This window comes from Pinus tabuliformis, chromosome J (assembly GCF_031772625.1).
Source record: "Pinus tabuliformis cultivar Carrire ecotype Pingquan chromosome J, CPIR1, whole genome shotgun sequence".
Classification (NCBI taxonomy): Eukaryota; Viridiplantae; Streptophyta; class Pinopsida; order Pinales; family Pinaceae; genus Pinus; species Pinus tabuliformis.
Genome location: NC_142295.1, coordinates 85002035 through 85022689, shown reverse-complemented (window position 1 = coordinate 85022689; position 20655 = coordinate 85002035). Strand labels below are relative to the sequence as shown.

General features: G+C 40.5%; 1 protein-coding gene across 2 annotated transcripts in view; it reads right to left on the bottom strand.

Annotated features, from left to right (window-relative positions):
• Positions 1-20655, bottom strand: part of LOC149225628 (protein ACCUMULATION AND REPLICATION OF CHLOROPLASTS 3, chloroplastic-like) — a 514713-nt gene that overhangs the window by 246969 nt on the left and 247089 nt on the right. For both annotated transcript variants that reach the window (XM_089377212.1, XM_089377213.1), the window contains exon 9: positions 1317-1495. In XM_089377212.1, coding sequence (XP_089233338.1) covers positions 1317-1495 — 179 coding nt within the window. The remainder of the gene's footprint in view (positions 1-1316; positions 1496-20655) is intronic.

Genomic DNA, 20655 nt, shown 5'->3' with positions numbered 1-20655 from the left:
ATATATGCATCAGAATATAAATCAAAGAGATCAATCACAATGAAAAAGTAATTCACCCCCAACAATTCTCCATCATCTATTAATCTGGAAAATCTAGGTTTCCAACCCACAAAGATACAAGGAAAAATAAAATAACTGGAACCTGTAACTCGGCCCCCACGGGATGAATTCAGCCCAAGGAATTCGGCCACTTGGAAATTGGCCTCTAGAAGAAATCGACCTAGAGAAATTTTGCCCAATCAATGAGCTAGCAAATCGACTTGTGCCCTCCCTATGTAGTATGTGCTATCACTGCACATCAGGAAAACTCGGAGCCCTGGCAATTTGGCCCTCTCCAAATCAAATCGGCCTTCCTCCAACAACTCAGCCATGTAATCTCCTCAACTCGGCCTCCTAGATTCACCTTCAATTCACCCGTACTTCTCCTCCTCTGCGCTCTAGTCCACTAAGCCACTCGCACTAAAGAAAATTGCTCTCTCTGTGATGACTCACACTTGAGTTCTTGTTGTTGTGTCTTCACCTCCTCACTAGGCTTCCTTTATAACCCTCATTAATTCCAAATTCTTAATCCTCATCCCCCTTCTAGAGCATGTTGGAGATCAACGATTGAGATTATTTCCAAGTCACTTAAATAATTAAATTATTTATCTTTAGAAAATAACTTAATAGTCCACAATAATTACTTGACTTTAATTATTGTACTTTTCTTAAGTTAGACTTAGAAAAGCAGACATAGATCACTTACTCCACCAAACAAGCAACTGAAAAGGCAATAAATCATCTCCCACATGCTAAGGCACCAAGGCTATGTAGAAGACCTCCCAAAGCTGCCACTTGCTTCCACACATTTAAGAACATGAGGCAAGTAAAAGGTTGAAAAGCAAAAAGACTATGACAAAGGCATTGAAGTTAGTACCATACATACAACAAAGAGCCAAATCATTTTGCTGATGGCTTCTAATGGAATTCAATTGTATGAACCCAGTCAACAGATGCAAAGACATATACCTTTCTTTAATGCATTTATTTTTCTTCTTTCATTCATAGAATGAAATGTTGCTATGGATGTAAGCTGTTCCATCATTTAGGCCAGTTTTCCTCGTGAATGTTTTAATAAAATTCTATTATATTCTTATATTATCTTATTCTATTCTTTAACCAGCATAATACAACATTCTCATCAAGCAACAATAATGCAACATATCAGAATTCGAGCAAGTGTAATTCAGCTTCAACAAAATAAACTTCCCCAAGAATGATCGAGTAAAGTATGCAACATAAGCACAACGAAAAACACAGCAGGTGCAGTAAATTACCCAGTAACGATGATTGTTGAAACGATGACATTAGGCTCTAATGCAGTTTCAAGTATAGTTGAACATATAATTTGTGCACTAGACTTTGCTATTTGACGAAAAGCACGTATAGCAGCCTGTATATCTCTTTCATCCATGCTCTGTGCACTGGTAACAGAAATAACTACATTGTTTATTTCCTGTGTAACAGAAAATAAAAGTAATCAATAAAGCAGTAAGAGTTTACTCAAATAAGACACTTACATATCAGTTCATCATATTTTCAGAAAATTATTTAAAAGTTTCCTATATGGTATACCCTTCAATTTAACTATAATTAAAAAAGGCATAGCATAAAAATCTCGATATCATTAAGCCTAGGAGTCTGCTTAAGATCAAGACCGTTATGCATATGCAAAGGCCAAAAACAAGATCCTATATTTAAAATACTGTGTAACAGGGCAGGAAGTAATAGCATGACAATACATCTATCAAATCCAGAATGAAATTGAGGAAATTTACTTCACAGGTTGATGTCTTCTCATGTAAATTTTATTTCCAACAATTTTATTGGTGAAATCAAGGCTGAAAAAACTAACCTAGAGAATGTGCCTCTGCCAGACCACTTTAATATGAAGTTGTAGAAAGTCTGTGACATATTAATCTATAATGGATGCTATTCGAGATCCTACTAGCTGTCTAAACTCTTCAGTTATGTACTAATTCTGCTTCCCATCACGCAATAAGACATACCTTCAAAGGTTGTTGGGAATGGTGCTGCATGGTCAAATCTGCTATGGGATAAGGAATTACCAACATATCATCCTTGAGGCCCTTTTCCTCCACTGTTAGGAAGGGAACTAATAGGAGCCACTAATTGATATAGCTCGCCCATGGTAATCCATACTTGCCACCTTCCATGTTTCTCTTATATCCACTTCCATTCTTTTGGTTGATTGTCATTGATCATTGGGACTGGCACATTATATCCTCATCTCTAAGTCAAGGCCCAGAAATTTTCCCTAAGAGGTTGATGCAGCTGAAAGAAAGATAAAATCATATCAAGCTACAAATTAAAGAAAATGAAAAATGCAAAAGATGGCTGGGACATATATAAGCACATGGAAAAGGTCCTAGCATGACCTCTACCCCACTCACTAGCCATCACCCAGTTCCTAAAGCATTTCATGCTCTATCTAAATAAAGGAACTTATGAATGTCCCAACCCTGATGAGCAATAAACTGCTACATCTTTAAGGGGTATTGGAAAAGCATAAAGCAAGCTGGGTCACCTAAACTATGCAAGAAATAAAGACAAATCATTAAAGTAGAAGGAGCACCAGAGGGGTGGAAAAAGCAGGCCTAGGAAAAGGGTAACTCATGCCTCCACAATTGATCTCTCTTATGATCATTATATTTAGTTCCCTAATTTTGCAATTAACCAGATACCAAAATTTAGTGCCATAACTTGGCAATTAACCAGAGAATCACCGAAATTTACCCATTTAATTGCACATACTGACCTAGATATCTCGTTTGAAGGTGATTTTGGACTGTCGTTGCTCCCACTCCTAATACCAAACCGACCTTTTCCTCCTAGCCTATCTAGGATCAACCTATCCAGTTCCTAGATTCAGAAGACATCGAAATTGAGGTCTTCTGGCCCCCATACCCAAAGCTCCAAGAACAATGGCTCAAACTTCCTCCTCTGTCTGTAGCTCTCTCTCTATTTCCTCCTCTCTCTTGGCTTCACCGCAAAGACAAAATAAAAACTCCTTCTATGCTCTATTTGTTCTCCTTGTATCCCCAAAACCATCGTCTACAACCCTCCACTGTCTGAGCATCCCGTATTTTTATTATAATGTGTATCACCTGCCCTGTTCGTCACAAAGAAGTCCAGAATGGTCTTTTATCCATTTTAGAGGCGGTCACACCTTTTACGCTTCAATAACATTATTTGCGACAAAATTTGATTTCACTGAGTTGGTTCACCCACCTTTAAAAGATAATTTTTTGTTAAAAGGTTTATTCAATAGGTTTTATTTAAGAGGTTATAATTTGTTCAAATATTTATGTCATGCATCCATTAGAACATATTTATTGTTGAATTTTGGTAGCATCGGATGTGGTCTAGCCATGAAAATTGGTGAAAAGGCTAAGGCGCATGAAAACTCCAAGACCCAGTAACCGTTTGGGGAAATTCCACTTGCATGGAGAGATATTAAAATAATTAATATTTTTAATGAGACCCTAAGTCTAAACTTAGGAAAATTAAAAAATTAATGTGTATTAATATAATATGGGTGAGAAAGTTCTAAATAACGAGGATCAAGCAAGACCTAATCTTAGTCCTTGATTAGGGACTTAATCTCGGTCGTTCAATCGTCAACCGGAAAAGTATAAGAGGAGGCTTCAGGGTTAGTTGGAGATACACCAAGACACCAAGAGAGATCAGTCAATTCGATTTTCTGGGGCGAGGTTTGCTGAGAAAATGGAGAAAGTGCTTTGTTGCAACAAGGGGAAGTTCAACAGGAGGCCGAGAATACATAACAAAGAGGCAATGAAAGTGTCGGAGAGACAACGCAGAGCCAAGGAGGGTTGACGCAGCGGCAGCCAGGGCTGATGCAGCGGCAGCCAGGGCTAACGCAGAGACTAAGGAGGCAAGGGCAGAAGACACAGAAGGCCGTAAAGCTGACGCACGCACTACAGAGGGCTGCAGGGCTGACGCTGGGCTGAAGAGGTTGCGTTGAGGAACTTCTGTGGGGCAGACTGGGAGCTGATCAACTAACACAAAGCCATAGGAAGGTGACGCAATTCCAGAAGATAGCTTGGCGCAGCTTTTGTTGTCCAGCTAAGGAACAATCGAAGTTACAGTGGGGCCAATCATCCGGTTGTTGATTAGTCGGAATATCTGTCTCTGAAGAAAGGTACTTCTTCCTAGTATAATCCATGAAGGGTGAGCCATTTCTGGCAACCTAGTTGTATTCAGAAATTTGCATAATAATAAAACCCTCATATTTGCTGCACCGGTTTTCCCGAATTAGGTTTTTCCGGGGACGATTGTCCAAAAATAACGGCGTCCCTTGTGTTGTCTTAGTTTATTTCAGTTGTTGATCTGTATGTTTGTGAAGGTTGCAATTGTGTTTATTTCAATGTTTATATTATTAAATAACTTGTTAATGTAAATAACAAGTAGGAGATAATAAACCAGATATTGCAGTAGGGGTTTCTGATGTATTAGATTCAGAAATTTTCACATGGTATCAGAGCAATTGCAGATCACAGGAGGACTGAAGACACCAGCAAAAGAAACCTAAAAATTTGCAGCAGAAGCAGCTGTCCAGAGAGACAGCATTGTTCCAGAGTTGAAGCGGCAAGGGAAGAAGTGACGCAGTGCTTAGATGGTGACGCAGAGGCTCACGCAGAGCCTACGTCAGCATTTCGAGCCAAGGGAAGGGTCGGCGCAAAGACAAAAGGAGGCAGATCAGGCCTACACAGTGCTTGGTCATCTTTCTTAGCCAAGAAGGATTGACGCAGAGGCCAAGAGGAGTTGATCCAGATCTCAATGATTGCGTAGAGTCACAAGGGCTCAGATTCTTCAATTGTCGAGGCTAAGGGAGTTGTGCAAATTGTGATTTGAGGAGTTGGTGGGACGTTGTTTCTGTCTGAGCATAACTGTGTCTAAGGAACCAAGGTAGAGGAAAGAACTACCTCGACGAATTTCTAGCCAAGAAATCTAGATCCGGGTTGCAGCAGCAAAGGGGGATTGGAGAGGAGTGATTCGACAGTTGGCAAGATAATTTCCAGGAGGGAAGTCAAGACTCAGAGGGAGTCTAGAAGAGGAGCAGAGATGGCAGTGAACAGATGAGGGATTAGGACAGATTGTATGAGGCTTCCAATTTTCTCATCTAGAAGGCCAGGATCTTGGCAATCCTAGATAAGCATCGCATCAAGGACTATACCTTGAAAACCGTAGCTGACCCAGTTGACCTGAATGCTAATGAGAAGTATGAGGAGGCCGAGGCGAAGGAAAAATGCATGATCCTAGACGAGGTCAAAGATCATGCCATACCACATATTGTTGAGAAGAACACAGCAAGGGAGATGTGGGCGGCCCTGACCACCTTATACCAGGGCACGGAAGATGCTATTGGAGAATCAACTGAGGTCATATCAGATGAAGAAAGGAGAGAAGATAGATCACTTCCTCCTCATGTTGCAAGGAATTCACGACCAGCTTACTTCTGTGGGGTCTACACCAGATCCAAAGTTTATGGTCAGGATTGCTCTGAATGCAGTCTCCGAGGACTGGGAGACGTTTGTCCAAAGCATCTTGGGCAGAGCGACTCTCCCTAGTTGGGAAGAGATGTGGGCAGCTCTTCGACAAGAAGATATCAGGAGGTTGACCAAGGCGGGGAGTAAGGGTAACGTATTTCGAGTCAAGAAAAAGGAGGAGGAGGATGCGGCTCTAGCATCTGTGAGACACTAAGGGAAGAGGAAGAAGAAAGACATCTCCAAAGTGAAGTGCTTCAACTGTGGGGAGTTGGGACATTATGCATCTCAGTGCCCCAAGAAAAAAGGCAAGGGAGAAGCTTCCGACTAAAAGGTAGCTCCAGCAAAGGCGGAGAAGGATGTCGAGACTGATGACGATTGTGCCATGAGTGCTCATGCACCTCTAGAGAAGAGGTGGGGTGACATCGAGTTGTAGTCAGGAAGACTACATGCAGGGGTAGGATCCTTGAGGTGCCCAAACTCTTCGATCACATTCGGCTACGGGAGCCCTTAACAACAGTAGCATGATGACAAGTGTCGAATGGAGCAAAGTGTGGTGGAGAAGCAAGGCAGGGCTAGAGTGCAGAGTTTTGTAGCATTGTGGTAGAGGTTGCAGCAGTGCAAGAGGCACAGAAGAGGTTGCAGCAGCGCAATGGAAGCAGAGAGAACACGGGTTAGCAACAAAGGCAACTTCAGCATCACGAGGCTTCCAAACTGACCGGGATGTCAGTGATTGGGAGAAGTCAGTTACTTACTTCTCGTTAACTGAGTTGCAGTGCAGCAGTTAGCAGTGGCAGTGCTATGGGCAACATGACGCAGCATGTCGAGAGGGAGCTGCAGTACAGATGCAGCAATGGCAGTGGAAGTGTCATGGGCAGCAGTACAAGAAGCAGTGGTGCAGAGGATGTCAGGCAACAGGCCAAGCATCAGCATAAGTACCGATGTGGAGGATCAGTGTGATGTTTCTATGGTGAAGCATTACTAGAGCACATTCCTCGCTAAGGAGTGTTGATTTTAGGTAGCATCGTGTGAAAATTCTATCACTGCAACATCTGATTTACTTTTCCTACTTATTCTTCAATAAGTTATTTATGAAATTCCTTCAATAAACATTAAAATAAAATATGCTGCAGATATCACACCATAATACAGAAACAAACACATGTACAAGAATCAACACATTGACACAGATATTTTGGACAACAGTCCCTGGAAAAACCAAATGTGGGAAAACCGGTGCAGCAAGGGAAGATTTTATTATTCAGCAATTCTTCAGTAAAATAGGGTGCCAAACAGGCTCACCCACAAAGAGAAAAATTCTCCAGCACTTCTCCCAGTCCAAACGTCAGCTTGGCTGACCTCTGCGTGGCTCCCAGACACTCTGCGTCAACCTCTGCTTGACTGCGTCAGCCCTAGGCCTCTTTGCATCTCCCACGCAGGCCCTTTAGTGACTGCGCAGTCTCCTGCTATCTCTACATTTGCCTAAAATGCCCTGCGTCTGCCTCCCCTGCCTCAGCGCTGGTCTCCAGTGCCTGATCTCGTCTCTCTGTTCCATACTTGCTGCCTCCTGACTGCTCACCAGACCACTAGTTCGAATTTCTCAGCTAACCCTGCTCTAGAAATTGAACTGACTGGTCTCCCTCAGTGTGTTCTCCAAGTGACCCTCAAGCCTCCTCTTATACTTTTCTCGTTGACAAATCAACAGCCGAGATTAAGTCCCTAATCAACGGCTAAGATTAACTCTGGCTTAATCCATGACTTTTGGACCCTTCTAACACAGTTTTATATTAATTTACATTCATCTTTTATTTTCCCTAAGTTTAGACTTAGGAACTTCATTAAAAATATTAATTATTTTAATATCTCCCAAACTGTTTAGAATCTGCCCAAACCATTTTTGGGTATTGGAGATCTCATGTGCTTTAGCCTCTCCACCAATTTTCGTGGCTAGAGCACATCCGATGCTACCCCAAATCAACACATCGGATGTGCGCTAGCCATGAAAATTGGGAAAGGCCAAAGCACATGAGATCTCCAAGACCCAGAAATCGTTTAGGGAAATTCCACCCGGATGGAGAGATATTAAAATAATTATTATTTATATTAATGTGTATTAATATAGTATGGGTGAGAAAGTTCTAAATAACGAGGATCAAGCTAGACCTAATCTTAGCTGTTGATTAGGGACCTAATCTCGACCGTTGAATCTTCAACAGGAAAAGTATAAGAGGAGGCTTGGGGTCAGTTGGAGATACACCAAGACACCAAGAGAGATTCATTCAGTTAGATTTTTTGGCGCGAGGATTGTTGAGAAAATCGAGCAAGTGATCTGTTGCAGCGAGGGGCAGTGTTGAAGTTTCTAAGTTTACATAGTTAGGAATGCTCCATCCACTTTATCTTATTTATTCCTACCTACTTGCTATTTTCCTTAACAAGTTACTTACAATTTAAATACTAAAAATAAACACTAGTGCATGCTCAACATATTACAGATTAGCAACTAAAAGAAACAAGAACAAACACACCATATGACACCATTATTTTTGGACTAATGTCCCCAAAAAAACCCAATGCGGGAAAACCGGTGCAGCTATCCGAGGGTTTTCTTATTAAGCAATATCAGAGGACAATCTGGGTGCCGAAACTGGCCTACCCACCAGAGAATTTCCTTAGCAATAATACCTCTCCGTTTCAGACAAATCTACTGGCTGAAACCCCGATAATCCTTCCGGCAGCTACTCAACGCCAATATGCCCCTGAAACCCCAGCGTCTGCCCAATCTAGACTACGTCAGCCTCTCCTAGCCCAGCGGTGGCCCTACGTCATCTCTCTGAGCCTCTGCGTCAGCTACACTGGGCCCTCTGGTGCTCTGCACAGCAATTAGCTGCCTCTGCGTGGCCCTGCGTGAGCACTGGCTACTCCTGCGTCTCTCTCTCTGGCTATTATCCCGGCACTATCTCTGCCTCTCTGTCTCTCTGTACTCAATGCCCCTCAGCTGCTCTTGCGATCACAGATTCTATCTCTCTTAGCAAACCCCGCTCTAGAGAATAGAATCACTGATCACTCTGGTGTGCTCTCCAAGTGACCCTCAAGCCTCCTCTTACACTTTTCCGTTGACATCTCAACGGCCGAGATTAAGTCCCTAATCAATGGCTAAGATTAGTTCTGGCTTGATCCATGTCTTTTGGACCACTCTAACACAGATTCATATTAATACACATTAATATTTTATTTTCCCTAAATTTAGACTTAGGGACTCCATTAAAAATATTAATTATTTTAATATCTCCTGATCTGTTTAGAATCTGCCCAAACCCTTTCTGGGTATTGCCGATTGCATGTGCCCCAACCTCTCCACCAAATTTCGTGGCTAGAGCACATCCCATGCTACCACAAATCAACACTCCCTCTTAGCAAGGACTGTGTTCTAGCAATACCCCTCACTGAGTATTACTCTGATCATCCAGCATCGGTACCTGTGCTGATGCTAGGCCTTCCTGCCCACCATCCTCTACACTGCTGCCTTTTGTACTGTTTCCCATGGTTCTGCCACTGCCACTGCTGCATCTGTACGACAACTCCCTTTGCATCTGTGCTGTTGCTGGTCCTCTCTCCCAGCACTGCATCTGCACTGCACCTCCTCTCATCATGTTGCATTGTGCTGCCCACTGCTGCACTGCAACTCAGTCACTGAGAAGTAATTAATTGATCTCCCAACTGACCTCCCTGTTGGGCTAGAAACACCCACTGATGTTGAAGCTCCCTCTGCCGCTGACATGTGCTCCCTCTCTTTGACCTCTGCGCTGTTGCAACAACTCCCCTCCATCTCACACTGTTGCACACCTCTCTGTGTCGTCCTGCACCGGTGCAACACTCCTGTGTCTCTCGCACTACTGCAACCTGCTAGCTCTGCGTTGTCTCGGGACTCCTACACTGTAGCTCTCTCTACCGCTCCATCCGCATCCATCTCTACCTATCTCAGCCAACCCTGCTACTCCTTGTCGAGGCTCCCGTAGCAATGTCTAATCCAAGAGGCTAGATACCTCAAGGATCCTACACTTCATCGCCTGTAGTCCTCCTGACTACAACTCGATGTCTCCCCACTTCCACTCAAGTGGTGTGTGTGCACTCATGGCACAGTCATCGTCTGTCAAAACTTCCTTCTTTGCCCGTGTTGGTGCTGCCTTACTCTCGGAAGAATCTCCCTTACTCTTCTTCCTTGGGCACTGGGTCGCATAATGGCCTATCTCCCCATAGTGGAAGCATTTGATTTTGGAGAGATCTTTCTTCTTCCGCTTCTCCTACTTTCCCTCAGATGCTAGGGCCTGGAAGCACTTGATTTTGGAGAGATCTTTCTTCTTCCGCTTCTCCTACTTTCCCTCAGATGCTAGGGCCGCATCCTCCTCCTCCTGCTTGACCTTGATCACTTTGTTGCTGCTACCTGTCTTCGAATGCCATCTGATCTCTTCCTGGCGAAGAGCTGCCCACATCTTGTCCCAAGGTAGGAGAGTCCCTCGACCCAGGATACCCTGGACAAACACTTCCCAATCTTCTGAGACATCATTCAGGGATGTCGGCACCATAAGCTCTTGATCTGGTGTGGCTCCTATAGCAGTCAACTGGTCTCGAATCTCATTCAATCCTCCGAGGAAGGTGTCCATCGATTAACCCTTCTTCATCTGACACGACCTCATCTGGTTCTTGAGCAGCATTCTTCTCTGCACAGAAGTATGCTAGTACAAGTTCTTGAAATCCTCCCACATCTCAACTATCATTTCCTTTTCAACTATATGTGGTACCACATGATCCTTGACCCCGTCAAGGATAATGCACTTGGCCTTAGCCATCGCCTCTTCGTACTTGTCGTTATCATTGCAGTCGACTGGGATAGATATAACCTTCAAGGCGAAGTTCTTGACATGATTCTTGTCAAGCACTTATAAGATTTTGGCCTTCGAGACTGCGAAGCTCAATGCTTCGTCCAGTCTATCCTGGTCTCCTACCCCGTGTAGTGCCATGACACTCCTCTACTTCCCTCCTCGAAGTTCTCTGTTCGACTCCTCTGAGTCTCTACTTCCCGTCTGGATGTTCTCTTCTAGACTCCCTCTGAGTCCTGATTTCCCTCCTGGAAATTCTCTTGTCGCTTGTCGTGATGCCCCCTACACTGATCGTCTTGTGCAACTGCACTACTGATCCAGATTCCTCGGCTAGAAACCCTCGATAACAACTCCTCTGGCCCTGCTTTGTCAGGTATTGTTCTGACTACAGTACCTCACCAGCTCCACTTTGCAATATTTCTGCAGCCTTCTAGACTCCAGCAACTGCCTCTCTATGAACTGCGTCAGCCCCTCTCTGCCTCACGCTGGCTCTACATCACCCCAAATGGGTCTGTGTCAGCCCTCTGGCCCTCTGCGTCAGCAACGCTGGCCTCTCTAAGGCTCTGCGCAGCTCCTGGCTTCTTCTGTGTGGCTCTGGCTAGCTCTGCGTCACACTTCTTGGCTTCTACATTGCTAGAAACAACTTTTGTCACCTCAAGACAGTTGTTTTCTGCTGTTATTGCTCCGCTCGGCTGATGTCTTTTAGTCCTCCTGTGATCTGCAATCACCCTCTGATACCATGTTGAAGTTTCTAAGTTTACTTAGTTAGAAACCCTCCATGCACTTTATCTAATTTATTCCTACCTATTTGTTATTTTCCTTCACAAGTTATTTACAATGTAAATACTAAAAATAAACACTAGTGCATGCTCAACATATTACAGATCAGCATCTAAAAGAAACAAGAACAAACACACCATATGACACCATTATTTTTGTACTAATGTCCCCGGAAAAACCCAATGTGGAAAAATCGGTGCAGTTATCTGAGGGTTTTCTTATGAAGCAATATCAGAGTACAATTTGGGTGCCGAAATTAGCCTACCTAATAGAGAATTTCCTTAGCAGTAATACCTCTCCGTTTCAGACAAATCTACTAGTTGAAACCCCAAATAATCCTTTCAGTAGCTACTCAGCACCAATCTTCCCCTGAAACCTCAGCGTCTGCCCAATCTGGACTGTTTCAGCCTCTCCTAGCCCAGCGTTGGCCCTGCATCAGCCTATCTTGGCCTGCGTCAGTCTCAGGAGGCCCTGTGTCAACTCTCTGAGCCTCTGTGTCAGTCTCAAGAGGCCCTGCATCAGCTCTCTGAGCCTCTGCATCAGCTACGCTGGCCCCTCTAGTGCTTTGCGCAGCACTTAGCTGCCTCTGTGTGGCCCTACGTGAGCACTGGCTGCTCCTGTGTCTCTCTCTCTGGCTGCTCTGCTGCTATCCCGACACTATCTCTGCCTCTCTGTCTCTCTGTACTCAATGCCCCTCAGCTGCTCTCCCTATCACTGATTCTATCTCTCTTAGCAAACCCCACTCTCGAGAATAGAATCATTGATCACTCTGGTGTGCTCTCCAAATGACCCTCAAGCCTCCTCTTATACTTTTCCTGTTGACATCTCAACAGCCGAGATTAAGTCCCTAATCAACAGCTAAGATTAGATCTGGCTTGATCCATGTCTTTTGGACCACTCTTAACACAGATTCATATTAATACACATTAAAATTTTATTTTCCCTAAGTTTAGACTTAGGGACTCCATTAAAAATATTAATTATTTTAATATCTCCTGATCTGTTTAGAATCTACCCAAACCCTTTCTCGATATTGGAGATCTGATGTGCCCCGACCTCTCCACCAAATTTCGTGGCTAGAGCACATCCGATGCTAACCCCAAATCAATAGGCAATTCGGTAGAAGGCCGAGAATACATAGCAGAGAGGCAATGAAAGTGTCGAATACACAACGCAGAGCCAAGGAGGGCTGACATAGAGGCAGCCAGGGCTAACGCAGAGGCTAAGGAGGCCAGCGTAGAAGATGCAAAAGGTCGTAAATTGACGCAGAGGCTGACGCAGGAAGCGCAGAGGGCTGCAGGGATGACGCTAGGCTGAAGAGGTTGTGCTGAGGAACTTCTGTGGGGCAGACTAGGCATTGATCAGCTAACGCAGAGCCGTAGGAGGGGGACACAGTTCCAGAAGATAGCTTGGAGCAGCTTTCGATGTCCAGCTAAGGAACAATCTAAGTTACTGGGGCCAATCATTCGGTCGCTGATTAGCTGGAATATCTGTCTCTGAAGAAAGGTACTTCTGTCGCGGATAATCTCTTAAGGGTGAGCCATTTTTGGCACCCTAATTGTATTCAAAAATTTGCATAATAATAAAACCCTCATATCTGTTGCACCGGTTTTCCCGAATTGGGTTTTTCTGGGGACGATTGTCCAAAAATAACGGTGTCCCTTGTGTTGTCTCAGTGTATTTCAATTGTTGATCTGTATGTTTGTCAAGGTTGCAATTGTGTTTATTGTGATGTTTATATTATTAAATAACTTGTCAATGTAAATAACAAGTAGGAGATAATAAACCAGATATTGCAGTAGGGGTTTTTGATGTATTAGATTCAGAAATTTTCACATTTATTTAGTTCCTTTTAGTTGATATATATATTTATATTTATTTATATATATATATATAGATATTGATATATATATATATATATATATATATATATATATATATATATTATAATTCCCTTTTATTTTGTATAATCCATTGTATTTACTATGATGGTGGTATAAATAACAAGTAGCCCACTCAATATATTCATTATATTCTAGTGAGTTAGGTAGTTACTTAGTACTTCAACAATTAATTCATTACCCTATAATTGGACATTTTTCATAGTTAGTTAGTACGTAAACTAGTGCAGTGGATGCGATGCATGCATATGTAACTATCATATGCATGCCTTGTATGCATGCTAATATTCTTGTGCTCCCTATAATTAGAGATGGGTCATTACATTATACTAAATATGTTGGATTTCCTTCAGTTGCTACCATGGCTATGGCTATCTTCCTTGAAGTCTTTCCTATTCCATAACCACAGTTATCAGATGCATCTATGGATTGATGGGCCTAATGTGCTTCGTCTTAGCAATCGGAAGCACTTAATAGAGCTAATTCCATAATTATCCCAAACATAAGTGTGGTAACTTGCTTACAAATCATGAGCTAAAAAGAAATTTGAATGAAAGGTTTGTGTGAGGTATTATTGTACCCCTAACAATGAATATGGTCCACTATGATGCTTTAATGGTTTTTCTTTGTCTTGAATGATGTTGATCTAACGTGATCTTGAGAGTATGTTTCAAGTGGTTAATCACACATGTAGAAAATGAATGGCATGACACCACTCCAACACTATAAAGAGGATGTCTAGCTCAATTTTGAGAGCACATGTGACAATACAACCCCAAAGTTTCCCTCCCAAGATGAGCGTTGGGATTTCAAGAACCTCCACATGGTTGTATGTCCCTTGCTATGCCTCCAAATTCTGAAATGCTAAGCCAAGAATCCAAGACATTAGCTTGATTGATGATGTGCCCAGATGGACCCAGGACACCCCTAGTCTAGCCTTGTAGTTATTTGATGGACGTTTACCTAATTGAAAGCCTAGATTATGCCCACATATTAAAAAAGCCATTAGTTAAAGAAGTCATGCATCCTCAAGGAACCAACTTTAGACACAAAACCATGTGGATGGAATGATCTTCTTAAGACTTTGACTCGTGTGACAGCACCCATGATGAAAAAAATTAAACTTTTTCACATGGTATATCATGTTGTTCAATATGCCACATACCATGTATCTTCAAGTCATTTGTTTTCATGAAGTCGTGGGTCAGTCAACCAATTCATGTGCCACCTTAATTATATTTAGATATGCAAGGGATGGAGTCATCTTTTATGTTGAAAATTATAATGTGAACCCTTACTTTTATATGCAACCGCATTGTATCATCTTAGAGTTGTTGTGGGTCCACATTTAATATAGAGAGTGATACCATATGTCGCCTTGTTTCCATTAACTATAAAGCCATCAATCATAGCGACATTGTGAAAAGTTAAAAATTTCGTAATAAAATTGAACATCAAATTTGGCATGCTAGAAAATTTTAAAATATATGTAAAACCCTAGACATAGACTAAGAGTAAGCCATAGACTATAGTTGCAAGGGTGTCCTCATCAGACAAAGGAGTCCGGTTTCAACTTGTGCAGAGGAAGATTGGGTCACAAACATAGCAATGGGTGGAGTTGAAAAGGAAGTTGTAGGTTGGAATGGAGTTAAGCAGACTTGCAAAGGGTTATGCAATTGCACGAAGAGTTCAATGCAATGGTTTACACTATGCAACTCGAGAGTGGAAGAAATGAAAACAATGGGGCAAAAGCCATGCAAAACAATTCTCCAGGGTTTAATTAATTTTCTCTCTTAAATTCAAAACTCAAATTTGAATCAACCCTCCAATTTCTGCCAATTTTATTCACCTTGAGTCTCGAGTGAAGTTCAATTTGTTTTTGAGGTTCACCAAATATGGGTCAAACGAATTCGAATTGCCTTCAGATTGGGAAAATTCAAAATCTCAAGGCAAAAAATCACAATATGCGATGACTTAGGGTCCATGATGGAGAAACCATGTCATATGTGTGAGTGAAGTAGTCCAACTGGCAAAAGGAACTCTCCTAGAGTAGTCCATTCAGTAGCTATGATGATATGGCATCCCTATCATCACATGATATATAGTCGAGGACCCTAAAGCAGTGACACGTGTACAAATGAAGTAAATAGTTCCCAGGAAAAATGGCATGGATCTTGTTACCACCCAAATTGCACATGCATGATAAAATCCCTAATCAACAATGTACAATACACTGGGAACGATTAGAAAGGTCACCCATTGTTACCTAAGAAACCTAACCTCTCACATTAGATCGACTCTCCTCAGACCCAAGGGGGGCTTCCCTACTAGAATCACTAAGGCTTAATCAAAAGGGCACAAGGCAATGCCAATGGTAGCCCTAATGAAACATGTTATGGATATTTTTAGGGTTTCTTGGTAAAACAAAAAAAGGGTGATACAAGAATATGAAGATCAGTGCTAATATCCTTCTAGACTATGGAGTGAAGAGAAATCAAGTGACAATATGGGACCAAGAAGAAAACCCTCTTAAGTCAATTATCCAGTGTTTGTGGATTAAGGCAAGAGGTTAGAACCTAATAGCTAAATTAACCCCTCGACTAATCAAGGAAAAATCATGAAATCAAGGTCCTGCTAGAAAGGATCCCTCCACAAGGAAAGCCTTCAACCACAAGAATGACTATGGAATGAAATAGAATCAAAACCCTTACTAAGGAATTTTGGAGTATGGCCTAGCAAGGAGGATTAAAACTTACGCGAAACCAACAAAGGAGAGCATGTGAGAAGGCCTTTAGACATCCTCCTTCCAAGTGACAAAGTTTCCCTTCAAATTCATCAATCTTAGTAGGCTTGTGTTAGTCTTGACCAATTACAACAATGCCTTCAATGATGTAGAAGGAATAACCAACAAAGAAAAGCTTCTAAGGGAAAAACATTCACCATATAGATAAACCCTTAACAACAAAAACGCTCCCAAAAAGATATTTCCATTAAGCTCCATAGAGAAGAGCACTTTCACAATACAACCATGACTACAAATGAGGAAGCTCTCCTCTATATGATATACAGATGAGTTCAGTGCATTTATACCTAAGTACTATTGCCCTTTCATTAACAGTCCTCCTTTGAGACATGTCCTTTCATTATTACTAATTATTACCAATGTTGCATGACTCACACTCATATCAGACTCGTCTGGTTATTGACTCGATGACTTATATAAGAATCGGGAACGACCCGTATAAGACTCAACAAAAGACAAACAAACAAACAAAATAGAAATAAAATATTCGAAAAAGAAAAAAATAATAATAATAATAAAATCGAAATTTGTTGCCAGGGGAGGGTATTATACAGGACCGTACGAGTTTGATATGAGTTGTATGCGAGTCAACGTGAGTCTTATGCGAGTCAGGGCAAGTAAGGGTTTTATGTGCAGGTTCTATGAGAGTGACTCATTTTGGCATATGACTCGTCAAGGCCTGCGAATCTTGAAGGATCTTATAAGGGTCATGCTTCACTGATTATTACTTAAAAATTACTGTTTACTGATATTTATATTTATATATATTTATATTTGTTACATTCCCTTGCTCTTATGAAATGCTTTGTCCTCAAAGTATATTTATAAAAGGTCTTGACGCATTTTTTCCTTGGCTTGCAATTCATCACTTCATTCTCTATTCTTGGAGCTATCATAGTTGATGATACAAAAAGGTGTGAACCTTCGAGTTTTGAGCAAAAGTTTCAAACAATATAAGGATCTTACCAACCTAATTCAATCCTATGAAGAACATTGCACTTCCACGATGAGTTGTCATCATGGGAATTAATTGCAGTGGACTGATATTGATACACGGACTGGTTAACATATCAACTCTTATGATTTGGATGTCGATAAGGAGTCCTTGTAACATGATTTTCCATTATTGTGCTTGTTGCATTTGCTTGGTTTACTTCTAGAATATGATTTTCTTCACGCACAGATGTTGCATGTTTAGTCACTCAATTTTCACTTGGAATTTCCGTTGTTTATACCCCAACATTCGAAAATCTCTCTACTTTAACTGGATTGGCATCTTCTTAAAACATGATATTAACTGGATCTGTCTATGTTCCCTTCTCCTCAACCAAGATCTTTTCCTTCGAGGACCTTGATGCTTCATTATCAATAAGTTGTTCTAACTTCTTTTTAGCGATTTCTTTTCACCATTTAAATTCTCAATCTATGTGATTAGGTTTTGACTATGATTCTCGATGCAAGAAACTTCTTTGTTTTTATCTATGATGATTTTGTCAAATTCCTTTTGCATCTTTGGCACCGACTTTTGATTATCTTAAAGGATCACTCTTGAGATGTTAAGGTCTTCTGATGTTACAAAATCTAGCCCCAGCGTAACATCCTGTAATGTTATTTATCTCTTCTTGTAGGAGAATGTCAAAAACTTCTTCATGTTTAAGATGAAGCTCCCTAATGCTTCCACCCATGGTGAACTCGGAATTATGTCATTGACATCACAAAATAATATCTAATAGTGAATTGTGATACGAAAGCATAATCACCTAATGTTCAGTTGTAAATTGCTTATATCATATTGTTTTTAATTGCACAAGCCTATCTTCTAAATTATAGTTGACTCGAGAATCACTATTGGTTAGTACATTTGGTACTAATATGATTATTATCAATAGTAGGAGCAATAGAAATAGCAATATCTTTTCCTACAAGTGTCCCCTTGATTCTAAGTACCATAAAAACATATTTTTTCAACTTTTAGAAAATCTTACTAAAAGATTCCATTTTCCTTTCATCAAGATTCACAATATTTCACTTAAGCTTAATACTTTATGATTTTAGGTATTATTTTTAAAAATCCCTTTTTATCACTTTAAATTAACCCTTTTTAAAACCTTGAATTGGAACTTGGAAACTTTTAATTATCCAATCGTTTTTAAAAATACCCTTGTATATCCTTTTTATATATAAATCGATACATACATACATATACACACACATACATACTTTATCTTATCTTTGTGTCTAGGAATATAACTTTTTTCTTTTCAAGACTTAGTCACTTTGTTACAACTTTTCTCTCCCAAGAATAAATAGAATTAACCCTTATGATATTCACTTTCATTCTTCACTTAACATGCCTTTCTCCTAACTTTTAAAATGTGTTTATGTTTTCCAATTTCTCACTTTAACGAGGAACAAAAATAATGTTGTTGGTTTTCCCAATGATCAACGACTTTTCAGTTTCATATTTAAAACTAATTACAATTTACCAAAATCCCAGAGGATTAGGTGTTTAACATGTTGGAACTCAATCACATGTAGGGAGTATTTTATCACAATTGCAAAGCACATATATTGAATCAAAGAACCATAATCCTGATTTTTCACTCCAAGATCCACATCATCAAGACTTCAAGTCAGCACCAAGGAACTACTTCATTCCAAAATTTGATATGAGCAAGTTTGATCATAACTCTCCTAAGACATGGACATTCTAGATGGAGCAAAACTTTGATATATACCAAGTGACAACCTTACAAAAGGTAAATATTGCATCCATATTTTTAGAATAAGACCAATTTGTATGATATCAATGGCTTTGTTAAAGGGAAAAGGATTCTTTTGCATCTTGGTCCATTTCTATAGACGAATCAATAAAACGTTATGGGGATATAAAGAGCAATACATTTTGTATTCAATTGGTAAATCTTTGACAAAAAGGACTAGTTATAGAGCACATTCAACAATTTCAAAAGCTGAGTCTCAAGGTAAAGAACATTTCGAAGGATAATTTATTAGAGCTTTTTATGGGAACTTCAAAGGAAAACATCCGACATGAGGCGAGTCTCTTTGATCCTAAATCCCTAAAGTATGCTTTCAGTCCAGCAAGGAAGGTTGAAAGTAAAAATATGGCTACTACAAGAGTGGCCAAAGACAACTATAAAGAAAATCATGCTCCCTCTCCTAACCTCACTAAACCGACAATGATGAAACCTCCGCAAATGGATGAAAGAAGAGCAAAGGGACCATGTTTCAGTTGTGACAAGTACAGTAAGATGCATAAATTCCCTAAGAATATTTTATTTTACATAGACTGCAAAGAAGAAGAAGTTCAAGAATTCGACCCATCATACGATCTACAATTAGAAGAGCCTAATCCAACAATATCATGTCATCTATTTGTTCGCATCGATACTCCACAAACCCTCAAGATGGATGGACATTTCAAAAAGAAAAAAGAAACATTGTTCATTGACTCAGGTAGTACCCATAGCTTCATAAATTACAAATTGGTAAACCTTCTCAATCGCTTTGTATATCCAGCACCAAAATTTCAGGTAATGATTGTGGATGAATGTACCATCGATTGTTCAGGGAAGTGCCAAAGCATTAAGCTAAATATGGGGGTGTATTTATTGGATAGTACCATCATTGCATTCCAAATGATTGGTTCTAATGTTGTATTTGGGGTGCAATGGTTACAATCATTAGGAACAGTGGCCATTAATTTCAAGATATTTTCCTAAAACTTTCCTCAAAAGGCAAGGCAATTGAGCTTAAAGGTATCAAAGGGAAACCCTCCAAAGTGATAGGTGTTAAGAACATGACAAAATTACTCAAAAAGAGACACAATGGCATGATTGCACAATTGTGTTCATTAGATGTCTAAACATTTAGATCCTCCACTCCATTGTATCTCCAAAAAGTTATCAACATTCATTCCAAAGAATTTGGAGAGATGCCTAGCAGTCTTCCACCTACACGAGATCATGACCATGCTCCTCATTTGCAAAATGGAGGTTTACCACCTAACATTAGGCCCTGTAGGTATCCATATCCAGAAAAGCGTGAGATTGAGTGTATGGTTAAAGAAATGTTAAAGGACAGCATCATTCAACCTAGCCAAAGTGCTTTCTCTTCAACAATGGTGGCAGTTATAAAAAAGGATGGTTCATGAAGTATGTGTCAAGATTATAGACAGCTCAACAAAATGACAAGCAAAGATAAGTTTCCCATTATTGTCATTGACGAACTATTAGAACGAATTACATGGAGCAATTTTCTTTACTAAGTTGGATCTTCATTAAAGATATCACCAAAACAAAATCAGACAAGAAGACATTCCCAAAAAACCTTTAGAAATATAAATGTTTAGAAGGATATTTGTGTTGCCATACATGTGATAAACAAATACAATGGGTCAAGTGGTCAAGTGGTTGACCTTGGTAAAATGGTAGTACAAAACATCCCTCCATTCTTTATCAAAAATGTCCCAATTTAGGACGCTTTGTGGATATCATCCTCTATCCATCACATCACCATTGAAAGGGACTATAAATGCTCAAGCAGTCAAGAAACACATAGGGAAACAACAAAAGATTCTCAAACTATTGAAGGATAACTTGGTTATAGCAGAAATTAAGAAGAAACAACATGCAAATTCACATCGCAATGAAAGGGAATTTGAAGAAGAGGAATGGAAATTTGCAAGAATACAACCGTATAAATAG